At 44.3% G+C, this 14,866-nt stretch overlaps 3 protein-coding genes across 3 annotated transcripts; 1 reads left to right on the top strand and 2 right to left on the bottom strand.

Annotated features, from left to right (window-relative positions):
- Positions 1 to 1,835: 1,835 nt before the first annotated feature.
- On the bottom strand, positions 1,836 to 10,183 carry LOC108605196 (nuclear pore complex protein Nup153). Its single transcript, XM_017994790.2, has 8 exons — positions 9,443 to 10,183; positions 8,831 to 9,376; positions 8,412 to 8,647; positions 4,050 to 8,346; positions 3,804 to 3,986; positions 3,310 to 3,561; positions 2,688 to 2,764; positions 1,836 to 1,929 (listed from the first exon to the last, which is right to left on the bottom strand). Exons 1-8 carry the CDS (start codon positions 9,587 to 9,589, stop codon positions 1,845 to 1,847), a joined length of 5,823 nt encoding a protein of 1,940 aa, XP_017850279.1. The 5' UTR covers positions 9,590 to 10,183; the 3' UTR covers positions 1,836 to 1,844.
- Positions 10,184 to 10,755: 572 nt separating this feature from the next.
- Positions 10,756 to 13,146, top strand: LOC108605150 (CG2909). The gene is made up of 5 exons (XM_017994724.2): positions 10,756 to 10,840; positions 10,937 to 11,192; positions 11,260 to 11,404; positions 11,478 to 12,454; positions 12,518 to 13,146. The coding sequence occupies exons 2-5, from the start codon at positions 10,944 to 10,946 to the stop codon at positions 12,686 to 12,688; spliced, it is 1,542 nt and encodes a 513-aa protein (XP_017850213.1). The 5' UTR covers positions 10,756 to 10,840; positions 10,937 to 10,943; the 3' UTR covers positions 12,689 to 13,146.
- Positions 13,147 to 13,304: 158 nt separating this feature from the next.
- On the bottom strand, positions 13,305 to 14,319 carry LOC108605183 (transmembrane emp24 domain-containing protein 2). The gene is made up of 3 exons (XM_017994775.2): positions 14,081 to 14,319; positions 13,682 to 14,016; positions 13,305 to 13,614 (listed from the first exon to the last, which is right to left on the bottom strand). Exons 1-3 carry the CDS (start codon positions 14,220 to 14,222, stop codon positions 13,465 to 13,467), a joined length of 627 nt encoding a protein of 208 aa, XP_017850264.1. The 5' UTR covers positions 14,223 to 14,319; the 3' UTR covers positions 13,305 to 13,464.
- Positions 14,320 to 14,866: the final 547 nt, after the last annotated feature.

Genomic DNA, 14,866 nt, shown 5'->3' with positions numbered 1-14,866 from the left:
CGAAAGCATTATTTTTGAACACCGCTTTTGGAAACATGTTTACAATTATTTATTTTTCGTATATCTCTTATTTGTATTTACAATCTGTCTGTTGACAATAAGCAAATTTGATGATTAGTGTTAGGATAATACTATAATTTGAAATAAAAGATCCAAATTCCATCAATAGTAGTTGCCCATCGATAAGTAAAATGAAAAAACAAGTGATGTATGTATTTTGTCACATTTCGAAATATCGTACCGCTTTTTATTTACTTATTTACACATTTAGATTTCAATTAGTTAACTGCTTGGTTTTTTTTTTATAATCGCTTAAACGCTAAGACTTCGGTTTTCAGTATGTGGTTTTTGCTGTTTTTATTCTTCTTCTTCAAATCTCACTTATATTAAATATTTGTTTATTTATATATAATTGTTTATGCTCGCATGTATATAAAAAACACTCACATAATATATAGTTATATAGTTGTTGTTGTTGTTGGTATCTTAACTATTAGTGTTGAATTTTTTGTTTGTTTGTATACACGGCTTAATTGTTGTTGATTCTTTTATTTTGAATTTTACTGCGTTATATATATATTTAATTTTAACATAATAACAAAAGTCAAATTTCGTGTTTTCTTTGCTTCCATTTTGTTTATAACCGTTTTTCGCAGACATCAATTCGTAGCTCAAAAAATTGTCTAAAACAAATGTTAGCATAACATATTATTTATAATATTTAGTGTTTTTTGCGCTATTTGTTTCACAATATAATAATTACATAACTAGGTTTAAAGGTTTGTTTGTTTGTTTAAATATATTTAATAAAAAAAAGCGCTTGAATTTGTTTTCAAATACATATTTGTTAATTGGTTAAATAGAAAATTACATATATGTAGGTTTATTACTATTACAAAATTTTGAATTCTACAGCTTGACAGTTCAACAAATATTAAAGTATAACAAAAAAAAAAAAATTGAAATTTAGTTTATATATAGTTTGTTATAACTAATTTTAGCAAATTACCATACATATTGTTGTTGTTCTGTGTGTGTTGTTGTTGTTGCCTATTGTTAATAATTGTTAAAGCGCGCTAATAACATAACAAAACTTATGTATAAAATAATATACATTGTAAACCTTTAAATATATATGGTATGGGGAGGGGGGGATCATTTATAGTAGTTGCCGTGCCTCTTGTTGTATGTTGCACAGTCTGCTGCTTGCTGTTGGAAGTTTTAGTTGTTGTTGGTTGGGTTTTGGGGTTATGTCTGGCTCTCTCAGTCAGCAGAGCTGCGACGTCGCACCAATTTGAAGCGACTGTGCAGCTCCTGTATAGCATTTTGTGTGGAACGTTCGCGTTCAAGATCAGGATCACGATCGATGCGACGTTTCCTTGAAGTCCTATTCGTGTGTAGGCTGTGGCTGCTGCTGCTACTGTTATCCTTGTTGCTGTTGTTGGCACGTACAAAACGATATTTGTCGAGTTGATGCTTCTGTCGGCGTCGCTGCAGCTGCTGCAACTGTCGCTCCAATTGCTGCTGTTGCTCTTGCAGTCGACGGCTGCGTCGCTGCAGCATAACCTCAGCAGCTGTTGGTGTCATCGTCCGCTTCGTTGTTGTTCTTGTCAGTCGTGTGGCGTTGCTGTAGTCCTCGTTGTTTAGCTGCTGCCCCTGCTGCTGCTGGTGCTGCTGCTGGTGCTGCTGCTGCTCCTGCTGCAGCTGCTGTAGATCCAGTGCTGTCCACATATTGTTGTCATCATAGTCATAGTCGTAGTCATCGTCGTCGTCGTCCTCGTCGGAGGCAGCAGCAGCGGTGGCGATGGCAGCTTTCGAGGCAGAGGCAGCGCCAAAGTTAGCTTCTACCGCGGCGGTAGACGACGTATTGGTGCCCGTATCTTGCGTCTGGGATTCTGCGCATTGTTGGCTGCATTGGGCGCGTTGAAACTGTGCAAATTATACAAAATGTGAATATTAATTAAACATGTTTACACTGTTTGACTTTACACAAAGTTTTGCGAGTGCGGCGAGCATAATTCAACCTAGAAAAAAAGCAAGAGAGTTGGGAGAGAGAGAAAGAGAGAACATGGGTATGGTGGGCGGGGCGGGGGGATGTGTGTGTGTATGGAGAAGTAGGGTAGCGTAATATATAAAGAAAGAGAAAGAACAATAACACATTAGCTAATTGTTAACAGTCTGTTAACAGACTTTACGAAAACACACACACGCACACACACACACACTGACATACAAACGAACGAACACAAATGCTTTGACAACAAACAAAAAAAAAAAACACAAATGAGTACGAAAACATAAAGTATGTAAACATAAACAACAAGTGCCTTATATATAGTATATAATATATATATATAAATGTTGTGTACATATGTGTGCAATGCAAAATTATTGCTATATAACGGTTAAGAATGCATTTTGTTGTTTGTTATTAAATGCGTGTATGTGTATGTTGTGTGTGTGTGTGTGTGTTTGTGTTTGGGGGGCCAGATTAAAAAAACTGTTGCTTTCTCTTTTCTTTTTACGCTGCGCGCTTACTCTCGCTCTCTCACTCCAGCGCTCTCGCTCTGATCCGTTGAACGCTGCTTGCTGTTGCTGCTGCTGCTAACGTTAACAGCACACACTCTCTCGCTTGTGTTGTTATGTTAACTCGCCAGCCACTGTTAACTGGCTGCTCTGTTACTTACGCGAATATATTTGTGCTGGGCGCAGGCGCGCCCCCGGCGGCGCCAAATTGGAACGGCGAATTGGCATTTGGCGTAGACTGCAAAAAGACATATTTTGTGGTTTGTTTTCAAAAGTTTAAACGAAAAAAAAAAAAACAAAACGGAAAACCAAAAACAATAGTAAAAATTGCTTGTTTTTGAGTTCGTTTTATGTGTAGCTAGAATTTGATTTTGGTAAGCGTGAGAATTACAAAGTAGTGTGTGTACTTTTGGATATGAGAGAATGAAAGATAATGAGAAATTGAAATGAATATTGCCTACGAGAGAGAGAATACGAGTGTGTGAGGAACAAAACTAAACTAATTTAAAGATGGCAGCTGTAAATAAAAAATGTGTGTATTTTGCTTTTGTGTAGTTTAAAAAAATAAATAGAAACAACTATGTTAATCATGCAGCAGCAGTTGATGAAGAAGAAAATTAACAGCTACTGCTGCTTGTGACAAGCACTGCTAACTAAAGTTTATGCTAAGAGAGATCATGCAAATATACAGTTATAGTTATACATATAAATAATTCAAATAATACAAAATGAAATATGGTTGGCACACGCGCTTAAATTGTTTGCTACTTTGTTATTTGTTACCTGCATTAATGGTGCGGCGCTAAAATTAAACATTTGTCCCGTTGCTGCGGCGGCTGCTGTTGCTGCTGCTGCGGGCGCTGTGAATGCGCTGCTGCCAGCTCCTAAGAGATGGCCGCCGCCGCCGATGCTGCTGCTGCTGCCGGCAGCGCTGTTGGCAACAATGCCGCCAGTGGCAGCGCCGTCGTTAGACGTTGCAGCGTGTGCAGCAGCAGCGGCACCAAATTGAAACAGACGCTCCGTTTTTTTAAACAACTTTTTTTTTTTTGGTTGCAGCAAGGATATAGCAAAAAGATATACGCAGATAGTTACATATATGTATAGCAAACAGAGAGAGAGAGAGAGAGAGAAATAATAAAAGTTTGGGGAAAACAAAAGAGCGCGACTAGCTGCTTATAAACTAAGTTAAGCCATGCATACAAATTAATAATCAAATAGTAGTAGCTCCCAAACCATAACTAGCTTAGCTAACTAACTGACTAATGTTTGACACTTACATCATTTATGCCGCCAGCAACATTTGCTGGCGCTGCTGCTGTTGCTGCATTTGCTGTAAAGTTGAACGCTGCTGCTGCTGGCGGCGTCGCTGTTGCTGTAAAATTGAATGCTGGCTTGGCAGCTCCAGCAGCAGCATTTGTAGCTGCTGCTGCGCCACCAAAGGTAAAGATGCCACCTGCTTGCTATTAAAACAAAAACGTATAAATTTAATGAGGCTAATGCAGTTTGTTGTGCAGTTCACTTACCGAAGTTGCTGCTGCTGCAGCGCTGCCAAAGTTGAAAGGCGTTTGTGCCGCAGCTGTTGATGTTGTTGTTGCTGCTGCTGCGGCTGCTGGTGCTGCTGCTGTCGGCGCATTATGGCCGCCGCCTAGCACATTGGGCGCGCTATTGGCAAATGGATTGCCCACATTGGCAAATACAGAAGCAGACACCTTAGATAGCGGGCCAAATTGTGAGCTGGCTGTTGCTCGTGCTGCTGCTGCTGCTGATGTTGAGGCTGTGCTGCTGCTGCTGCTGCCAAAGCCTGTTGCTTGGCCAAACAATGTGCTGCTACCAAATACAGATGAAGTTGCTGGCGCAGCATTTGTTGATGTTGCTGTTGGTGTTGCTGCTGCTGCTGTTGGCCAGCCAAAGCTGCTGGCTGTTGCTGTTGTGCCGCTAGTGCTGCTGCTAACAACACTGTTGGTGTTGCCAAGCGACAGCTGCTGAGCTTGAGTTGTTGCTGCTACTGCAGGCAGCTTGGCAGCAAAGCTGAAACTGCTGCTGCCGCTGCTGCTGCTGTTGTTGCCGCCGCCAAAGGCGTTGCTGCCCAAATTGCTGCCGGTAAAGCTAAACATGGGCTTGGTGACGCTGTTGCTGCTGCTGACAACATTGTTGTCGACGCCTTTCGTTAGAGCACCGAATATGTTGGCTGCTGCTGGAGGAGGAGCAGCAGCAGCAGCAGCACCACCAAATGTTGCTGCTCGCGCTGCAGCACCAAATGTTGTTGCTGGCGCTGTTGTTGCTGCTGCAGCACCAAATGTTGTTGCAGCGCCAAATGTTGTTGCCGTTGAGGTTGATGTTGTTGCTGCAGCTGCTGCTGGCGAGCCAAAGCTAAAGGCTGCTGTTGCTGCTGGTTTTGGTGTGCCAAAGCTAAATTTGGCTGCTGAGGTAGCAGCAGCAGCAATAGGAGTTGCTGTGCTTGTTGCTGTTTGTGTAGCTGCTGCTGCTGCTGGTGGTGTTGCTGCTGTAAGTTGCCCGAAAATGGCAGTTGGCAGTTTTGGCGGAGTTGTTGTTGTTGTGGCGTTGAAACTAAAAACTGCTGGTGTTGTTGGCTTCATAACATTGCTGGCGGCACCAAAGCTAAAGTTGGAGCTTGTTGCTGCTGGTGTTGCTGGCGCTGTTGTTGTTGTGGTGGCTGTTTTAGCTAAACCAAAGCTAAACATAGGAGTGGTTGCTGTTGTAGCTGAGCTTTTGGCCATGCTGCTGGTGCTGGCAACAAATGAAAGAGGTGTTGCTGCTGCTGTAGTTGTTGCGGCTTTGGCTGCTGCTACAGCAAAGCTACCAAAACTCATGACTGGCTTGGCGGCATCTGTTGCTGCTGCTGCTGGGCTACCAAATGCAGCTGCTGGTTTGACTGTTGTTGGGATTGTCAGCGTTGTAGTTGTTGCTGCTGCTGTTGCAGTTGTTGTTGCTGTTGGCATGTCAAATGTAAAACCTTTGCTGCCAAAGCTGTTGCTTGTTGTTGTTGTGGCTGTGCTTAGCGCTGTTGTTGTCGTAGATGTTGCTGATTTGCTGCCATCAGCAGCATCTTTGCCAGCAGCGGCAAAGCCAAACTTGAACTGCGTGGCTGGTGTGCTGCTTGTTGTTGCTGCTGCTGCTGTTGCTGTTGTAGTTGTTGTGCTGCTTGTTGTTGCAGTGGCGCTGCTGCTGCTAGCAAAGCAGCCAAACATAAACTTGGGCACAGTCGTTGCGCTGGACGTCGACGACGACGCGGCAGTGGCTGCTCCCGTGCTAATGCCACCAGGCTTGGGTTGCTCACAGCAAATGCATTTCTGGCGCGACATATCGTTCTGGGCCATGCAGACGTCACAGTTCCAGCTGCTTGACTTTTGAGCAGCAATCAGCTGCTGAAAGCCAACATCAGCTTTTGGTGCTGCGGCTGTTGCTGCCGCTGCTGGCGCAGTCGATGAGTTGCTGTTGGCAAAGCCAAATTTAAAGCTGCTGCTGTTGTTGGTAGTGTTGTTGCTGTCGCTTGGATTGAAGCTGCTGCTGCTGCACTTGGGCGGAGCTTTGGGATTGCGCATTGTACAAGCGACACAGTCATCAACATTGCTTTGATTTATAATCATGCACATGCCACATGTCCAAGTGTCGGCCTTGGGCTTGAAGGCGTCACCGAAGCCAAGGAAAGGCGCAGAGCTGCTGCCGCCGCCGCCGCTGCTGATGCTGGCAACGCTGCCGGCGCCGCTGCTGTTACTGTTAGCGCTGCCGCCGTTGCTGCTGCTGCTGCTACTGTTGCTGCTATGATTGCTGGCAGCCGTCTTGGCCACACGCGGCGCTTCGCAGCAAATGCACTTGGACGCCTCAGCGCCATTGGACAACATGCAGACATCGCATAGCCAGCTATTGGCGGGTCTGCTGAATTGATTGCCAAAGCCAATGAAGCCGCTAAGCGGTGCTGCTGCTGCTGTTGTTGTTGCTGCTGGTGCTGCTGTTGGGATTGGCTCTGCAGCAGCTGCTGCAGCAGCCGCAGCAGCTTCAACCGATTCCACTGTGAGGCCATCCTCAGTCAGTCGCGGCGATTCGCAGGCAATGCAATAGTTAACATCCAAATTATTTTGCAGCGTGCAGCCCTCACATTCCCATTTATCGTCAGACTTGAAAGCTGGGCCAAAGCCTATGCTGGTGGTGGTGGTGCTGGTGGTTGTTGTTTTCGATTTTGGTTTGCTGTTCCAGCTGCTGAAGCTTATGCTGCTGCTGTTGTTGTGGCTGCTGCTGGCAAAGCCATTGAATGGAAGTTGAAAGCAGCTGCTGGGCTTGGTAGGCGCTGGCGCTTGCTCTCCGTCCAGCAAGGATGTGGGTGGCGTGAATATAAATTGACGCGGTAAATGAAAGCGAAAGCCATTGCTGTTAGCTTTGTCCTTGTCCGTGGCTGTTAGCGCCAAAGGTGCAGCAAAGTGATAAACATTGTTGTTTCTAGTTGTTGGTTTTGCAGCAGCAGCTGCTGTTGGTGTTGTTGTTGTTGTTGTTGCTGCTGGCGCTAGTAGAAAATCAAATTTAGGCTGCTGTGCCATTGTAGGAAAACATATATTGGATAATTCAACTGGCGGCGCTGGCGGCAGCTCATCCTCCAATGCAGATCGCTTATCCTTGCGCGTTTGATACGACAAACGTGAGCGCATTTTATTTGTATGGATGCTGCTGCTGCCAACCGACGCAAGCTGCTGAAATAGCTTTGGCTGCTGCTGTGTTGGCTGCTTTTGTTTATCTGCTGTTGTTGTTATTGGCTGCTGCTCCTGTCGCTGTTTGTCTGCAATCATTTGACGCGAATTGGGCGCCACACGCAGCAGTCGACGACTCTCCAACAGCTGCAACATGCTGGACACCAATGGTGCCGACGACGACGACGATTCATTTGCTTCCGTCTGCTGATTGTTAACGCTTCTATTATTGCTATAGCTATTGTTATATGAGGGAGCTGAGTACGGCTTGTTGGCATTGCGATTGAGACGCTGCTGCTGATGCTCGCGCAGCATGCTGCCCATTTTCTTGGCCTCCATGAGCGGCGTTGTATGACTCTCCAGCAGACTTAGTATGCGCTGTGTGGTGCTCGATAGCGGCGCATTGCCGCTGTCTGCCGACGACGTTGACGACTGTTGCCTGGGACGCATTTGCACGGGCTGCATGCTGTGCTGATAACGCGCCGGCGAGCTGGCGCGTGAGCTGCCAGCCGAGCTGGCTGCCGAATTGTTGTGGCTAAAGTAACGACTGTTGGCCGCAGAGCCACCGAAGGCGGTGGGTCCCTGGTAAAAAGGTGAACTGTTGCTGCTGCTGCTGCTGTTGTTTAGTCCCAGCAGTCGACTGTCGCTTAGGGCCGAGGTGCTGCCATAGATGGAGGCATTGAAGCGACGACGTTGCGTCAACGAATTGAGCGAGAGCGTTGAGTTATGATGCTGATTTGCTTGCTCTCCTTGATGTGCATTGAACACAGATTTGCGGCTTTGCAAGTTTTTGTAGAATAATAAATTACTATTGATGGCAGCGCTGCTTCTTAGATTAGTTTCACCTGTTGCGCCAGCAGTAGCAGCAGCAGAAGCAGAACTTTCACTTTCCGCTTTGTTGTTCGAGCCCAGCGCAGGCTTATTGTTGTTATTAGCATTACTATTGTTGTTGTTGTTAGTTTCTTGACGTAACGCAGAGCTGTTGCTATTACTGCTGCTTTCCTCATTGACGTTACTGAGGCTGGAACGCGCACCAAGCAATCTCTGCGTCGTCTTGTAGCTGGGCAAAGCGGGAACGCGACGTTCCGTCATGGGCGCAATATTCAGCGCACGACGCGAGCTACAAAATGTATGGCATTTATTAATTTGATGAGCGAGCTGCACTAGGTGAGTTGCAACACTTACCTTACGGGTAAATCCCCACTGGTGGCCACCGCCGCCTCGTTGGCAAGCAAGAAATTATAGGCGGGATCTCGTTGACGCTGATGTCCGTAGAGGTTCAAGTGTGTTAAGCGATTTGGTGGCGCATGACTGCGCTGCGTATCGCCGCCAGCAGCAGCTGTGGCAGCCGGCGTTGAGGCATGCAACGGCGGACGACGTCTCGATGCATTCACTTGCGGACTCAAAGTCGTTTCCAATTGCTGTGAATATATATATGTACATGTTGTATAATAAATTTTAAAATGCAGCTTGAATTATTATAAATAATTGCAGCAGAACAATTACTATAATACAATTGAAATCAATTTTGTTGTCTGGCGCTCATGCAATACGTTAAACTTGTCACATGACTATAAATTTTCGATTGTTGTGTCGTTTTTTACCTCAAGTCGTTTACGCTTCTGCGGCGGCTGTTGCATGTTCAGGCGCATTCGGCCGGATGGTTGTTGTTGTTGTTCATTGGCGGCGGCGGCAACAGCATCATAATCATTCACCTCAGCGTCTTCTTCGTCATCCTCCTCCTCATCATCGTCGAGCTCATCGTCTGGCTCATAGACTGGCGGCATAAAGTTGTCCGGCTGTCTGCGCATTAGGCTAACATTATATTCATTACGGCGCGTCTGCTCATCCTCTGCAGCCAGATCATGCTCGGCAATATTATCCGCCAGTTGCACCTCCTCTTCGTTTAAGTCTTGAGCTATCAGGCCCATATCTACAACCACATCGGGTGCATCATCATCAGCATCGTCCAATAATATGCGACGACGACTGCTGCGTTTACGTTTGCCATTCTGTTGTTGTCTTTCCTGCTGCTCCTGCTGTTTTTCTGTAGATGCAGCGCCGCTGCCACTGGCGTTGGGTGAAAACCATTTGCCAAGGGAATCAGTGAATATGTTGGATACGCGCTTCTTCATTTTGCTCATAATTGACTACACAAGTGATGAACAAATTATAAATATTTTTTTTGTAGTTTTCGATTGCGATTTGCTACTCACGTTATTGTTGTTTTGTTCATTATTATTTATGCTATTTTGTGGTGTGCCTGGATGTGGCGACTGCTGCTGTTGTTGTGTTTGCTCGTGCTCATCATCATCTTGTTGTTCTTGGTCTAGCTCTGGTTGGCCATGCTCGAATGTGGACATTGTTGGATTTTAGCCGGCTCTACCACCAACACTCCCGCCTGCTGCTGTCCACAACAAATGCACGCGCGCACAAATACTAACACACACAGAGGCGCAGACGACACACTGTTGACGCAAAAAGAGACACGGCCACACTGTCTGTGCCTGTGTGCGCGCGCGCGTGTGTTTGTGAGATTCCAACACACGCGCTGCTGCTGCTTCTAGCGTCGCTGCTGACTGACTGACTGACTATTAGCTTCAGCCACAACAATTTGCACTTTGGCGCCACGATCTCTAATCGACACTAAAAGATGTGAAAAAGCTGTTTTCAGTATTTGTAATACAGTATGTATTATGATATAAACTCTCAACTAAACTACACACATTTCAAATACGACTCTATACATATGCGCCTACTATATAGTACATACATATGCGTATATGTGCATGTGTATGTGCGTGTGTTTGGCTGCAGCAGGGTTTGCAATTTAAAGCCACGCCGCCATCTTTGGGCAGCCGCGCCGCCGCTTGCGTCTTTCTCCCTCTCTTACCCTTTTCTCGCGCGCGCTCTCTCACTGTTGGTCTGTTTGTTGCGTTTTTTTTTGCGCTCACTGCGACCGCTGCCTATATTTTATTCTTTATTTTTTGTTGTTGTTTGTTGCTTGTTTGCTCTTTCGCAATTGTTCTTCCTTTTTTATATTTTATTGCACACACACACACACACATATACACAGACGTTCGAACTATGCGTCGCCGTCGAACTTTGCATTTGCTTTTGGTTTTTTTTCTTTCTATAGGTGTGAGTTAAACGCACACACAGGCACGCTACTTAATTGAATTTATTACAGTAGTTGCATGTGCACGCACATTTTCCACTTGTTCAGCACATACATTATGAGAATTTGTTTATTAATTATTTGAGTGCTTGAGATATATTAGCACTTTACAAAATAAACTGGAGGCGAGAAAAAAAAGCACGATTTAGGAAAACGCGTGTGCCCACTTGCAACGAGTAGTGAATGGTTGGGTTTATGTATCGAGTAGCGAGTGACGAGCAACGAGAAAAAATGGCGCCGATAACTATTAACAGTGCGTGTGGCGGCTGGACGAGCTGCTACACAATCGAGCTGCAAGTGGTGGTGGTGGTGGTCGATAAGTTCAAAAGCTATCGAGGTAATACCAAGGCGAGTTGATTCGAGTATAAACAAAAATAAGCTTTTCATCTTAGAGTTCGTCGAGTTGATGATTAATATTATCTCAGACGTCTGCTTAGTAAGAAGTGAACTTTTAATTGCTGCAAAGCAACGTTAACAACTTTTTTTTGCTTATATACTTGCTATATTTGCCTTTTTTGTTTATAAATTACAGTCGGTTAATGCTTAGGGCATTCAAGAATTTAAATAACAACCTGTTCACTAGAAGCGCACGAAAAATGAATGTAGAACCATTTCCCCTGAATTTCATGGAGCCGTTAAATTGGCCACCATTGCACTTAAACGGAAATTTCAATGAATTCACCAGAAGCCAATTGGAAATCTGCAAAGGTATAATCAAACCGAGCACAAAAATTGAGGATGTACATATTGAGGAATTTATGGAAATATCCGATAGATTTCCTGCCGAGGTAAATACCGTTGCTTAACTGTTCCATGACATGTTGGGCAATTTGTTTTATTTGCCTATGCCATTAGTTTGCCACGGATAATTGTCGGGTGAAGGCGCAGCCGCCACAGCGACGTGAAATTATACGGGAGCAGATCGCCTCTGCTTATCCCATTGTACATGAGTGTACCCTAATGCTCTATTTTAGTTTTCTGGAGCATAAACAAAGGTTTGGTGAGTATATATGGAGTGAACTTTTAGTTTCTGATTAGAAATTAGTGATTGCGGTTTACTTACGCGCATGCAGGCAATGAAAAGGAGCGACGCATTTATAGGGACTTAGGCCTGTCGCAGTTCGTGCAACGTTTGCTAACCAAACGCTGTGTATTCTTCTATGGCACCAGCGACCACTACAAGCTGCTCAATGGCAGCACAGGCGATGGCGGCTTTGAGCAAATCGGCACTGCCGAGGAGCAGGCGCCATTGCTGCTGGAACATGTGCTAAGCTATGATGAGATAAAGCTGTCGGCATTGCTTTATGCCACAACACACTCGGAGTTTATCAACAATGGGGCACGCAACAATGCAGGACTAGTGGAGGCGGATAAGCGAAGCTTTGAAAGGGAGGGAGTCATCATTGGCATGATTGGTGCACGTTTCGAGCGACCCGAAGTAATGGAGTATGAGGATATATTGGTAACACCGTCTCAAAATACGGTAAAGAATGGTTATGGCGCGAATGGTGAAGCCGCAGCCAACAATCGTGAACGCGACTATCGACGCATGTGGCGTGAGTTCTATGACGAGCCCAAGGATTTTCTCTGGAGCGATGAGGAAGAGCTAAAAAGCAAACGCTTTGAAAAGCAAATGGATATGAACAAGTTTGACAAGCTGCTAATGAGCAAGCGCTATGCTGTAAGCTTCGATACGCTTCTCCTGGAAGCTGAGGCGCGTGCCAAAGCCGCCGGCAAGCCTGCCTATATACATATGGTGGGCTATGGCTTGGGTGTTTGGCAGGTCACTGAGGTGCAGCAAGAGCTCTTTTTTGAGCAGCTTGAGGCACGCATGCGCGCTTTGGGCTCAAAGCTAACGCACATTGGCGTAATGCACTTGTCCTGGTTTCATATTCCCTACTGGGGTGGCATACGTCATGGTCGCCGCGTTAACAACATTGAGATACGCATTTCCCGACGCAATCCGGCGGACAAGCTTGATCAGGATATGTTGCCTATTGTTACCTATGCCTGGGACGCCAACGCTTTGCCTGGCAATGAGTTCTGGAATGTAAGTCGGCAGCAACGATCTTATACAATTTTATTTTAATGCATTATCTTTTAAATTTCTTAGCATGCGCTGGGTGGTACTAGTGATCCCGCAGCTGCCGCCTCCACGCTGATTTCGGAGCTACAAAATCCACATATTAATTACAAGTATATGTCGGGCGATAATTTGCATATAGCTTCCGCTGAATACGGCGTGCTGCACATCGCTGATTATGCTCAAAAGATTATCGGTTAGAATTACCCGAAAATTTTATTAAAATATATAGTAGAGCAGAATATACATATTTAATCTTTGTCAGCGTGTTGCTAATATTCTTAGAACCTCTGGGTTCATTTTACTTGAAACATATAGATAAGCATACATATATACCCTATGTTCTATTGGTATCGAACATTCCGTATTGTCTATCTTATAGTGTTTGCTGATTTCTTGTAAAAACTTTGACAAAGATTTTTTGAAACAGTTTTTGGTGCCATAATTTATTGAAAGTTTTAACTGTGCAATTATTTGAAAGCTTTTATTTATCTACACTTTGACTTTACACTTTGTTTAATTGAATTGAGTCGATTGGACTATCTCCTAGATTTGTCAAGGTGTGTATAAAAATTTGTTGGCTGGCAACTTTAGCTGGTACATCAAATATATATACTATGTACTTTATCTGTAAAAATATTTTTTGTATACTATACTATAATGTTTATAAACATTTAAAATGTTGTCCTAAAATATAAAACAATATCTTAAACCGTCTTAAATAATTCATTTTAAATACATATAGCGCATATATTTTTTTTTAAGCTTTTCTCTTTTTTTAATAAAACTAATTTATTAATTTCAAAACTGCGCAAACGTAAATCTTTTTCGTTTGCTTTTTAAATATTTACAGTCCAAGATGAAAACTAACACGTGTCTTGTTGTTGTTTTGTGTTGTTTGTTTTTTATGAATTTTTGTTACAAAAAAAAAATGAATTATTTGTTTAAATTAGGGCTGAGACTGCAATCGGTTTTCCTTACACCACGCGCTTGACTTCGAAGAAGCGCTTGAGATAATACACCTGGCCAACAGTCATAAGCACCAGGACGAGCGCCTCAAATGTGGACCAGAGGACGACGCGAGAGTTTGTGCTCTCGTTGACCGAACGATGAATCTTGTCGCGCACCTAGAAAACAATAAAACACGCAAATATTAATAAGCTTGACAGTGAAATGAACCCAAGTTGAACTTACATGCATGTACTCTTGTTCATGACGCACGCTGGTCAGCGTGCCCGACAGCTCGCGAATCATGTCCTCCAGCTTGGTGTGGCCAACCTCCTCTTCGCCAGGAGCGCCTGGCGCACGCTGTGGCGCATCTCCGACCTCAATGGAGAACATGACCAGCTTGGGTGTCATGCTGCTGCGTTCGTTGTTAAAGCAAACTGTATAGATGCCCTTGGCTGGTGCCACAAACGTATATTTGCCGGAGGATTCCTTTTCGCTCTCATGCATCACATGCTGATCGGGTCCAGTGATTTTGATGTCCACATCCAGAAAGCCGCCCTCGATAACCTCAAAGGTAACTCCTGCAAATGCCATTTGTTGTTAATGCTTTTGTTGTTGTTTTTTACAGCGCAGCTTGTAGCTTACCGAATTTCGTGCCACCTTCAACATTCTCAAAGAAACATTCCTCGTTGTGTGCATCCACACTGACAATGAAGGCCTCAGCGGCACTGGTGGCGAGCATTAGGCCGCATATTGCTAGCAGTGCATTGTTTAATGTTATTTGCATGTTCCTGCCTTTGCTTTTACGTAAAATTGTATTTAATTTTCTAAATAGCGGCGGCCACGTAGTTGTACTTGTGTCGGTTTGTCAATCGGTGCGAGCGAGAGTTCCGATGTTCGAGTTGCGCTCAAGACTCTCGCGTGCTGGTATTTTGTTTTGTTTGTGAACAAACGGTCACTCTGTTGTGTCAAATGTAGTACATGTTGCCAAAAATGTTGTCAATTAAGCTATTTTCCGGCTTACAGAAGGTAGCGTGTATATTAATTTAGAATAGCTATGTTAGTGTAATGTGAAATGACGGCAGACAGTGTTATAGAGAATTATATTGCAATGCAATGCATTTAACAAACTGTTGTTTATTGTGTCATATATCAAACAATAGCAATTAGCCGCCATATAACGATATTATATGTAATGCTTTGTTAGCTATTTATAACTGTTAGCTATAGCCAAACCAGCATACTTGTACTTTACGCCATTAACAGCGCTGTTAGTTAGCAGCTCAGCTGTTAGCTTCGTTTGAACCAACAGCTGGCGAGAACAGAGCTGTTCAGCGCAGTTCAATTGAAGCATTAAGCTCAGTCGATCAGTTTTTGTTAATCGAATTTGTTAGGTAAATACGTTAGTTAGTCAAACAGATTCGGTTGCAG

This window comes from Drosophila busckii, chromosome X, assembly GCF_011750605.1.
Source record: "Drosophila busckii strain San Diego stock center, stock number 13000-0081.31 chromosome X, ASM1175060v1, whole genome shotgun sequence".
NCBI classification, from domain to species: domain Eukaryota; kingdom Metazoa; phylum Arthropoda; class Insecta; order Diptera; family Drosophilidae; genus Drosophila; species Drosophila busckii.
Note: the sequence above shows the minus strand (reverse complement) of the source record. Positions and strands in the feature narration are given on the sequence as shown.

Bases quoted from the DNA above. Each gene is read 5' to 3' on its own strand.
- LOC108605196 (XM_017994790.2), bottom strand. From the start codon at position 9,589: ATGTCCACATTCGAGCATGGCCAACCAGAGCTAGACCAAGAACAACAA. The intron at 8,347-8,411 runs GTAAGTGTTGCA...TACATTTTGTAG, and splicing joins AGTGGGGATTTACCCGTAAG to CTCGCGTCGTGCGCTGAATA. The intron at 3,562-3,803 runs GTAAGTGTCAAA...AAAAAAAAAAAG, and splicing joins TTGCTGGCGGCATAAATGAT to TTGTTTAAAAAAACGGAGCG.
- LOC108605183 (XM_017994775.2), bottom strand. From the start codon at position 14,222: ATGCAAATAACATTAAACAATGCACTGCTAGCAATATGCGGCCTAATG. The intron at 14,017-14,080 runs GTAAGCTACAAG...TGGCATTTGCAG, and splicing joins TGAAGGTGGCACGAAATTCG to GAGTTACCTTTGAGGTTATC. The intron at 13,615-13,681 runs GTAAGTTCAACT...ATTGTTTTCTAG, and splicing joins ATGAACAAGAGTACATGCAT to GTGCGCGACAAGATTCATCG.
- LOC108605150 (XM_017994724.2), top strand. From the start codon at position 10,944: ATGCTTAGGGCATTCAAGAATTTAAATAACAACCTGTTCACTAGAAGC. The intron at 11,193-11,259 runs GTAAATACCGTT...CTATGCCATTAG, and splicing joins CCGATAGATTTCCTGCCGAG to TTTGCCACGGATAATTGTCG. The intron at 11,405-11,477 runs GTGAGTATATAT...ACGCGCATGCAG, and splicing joins GGAGCATAAACAAAGGTTTG to GCAATGAAAAGGAGCGACGC.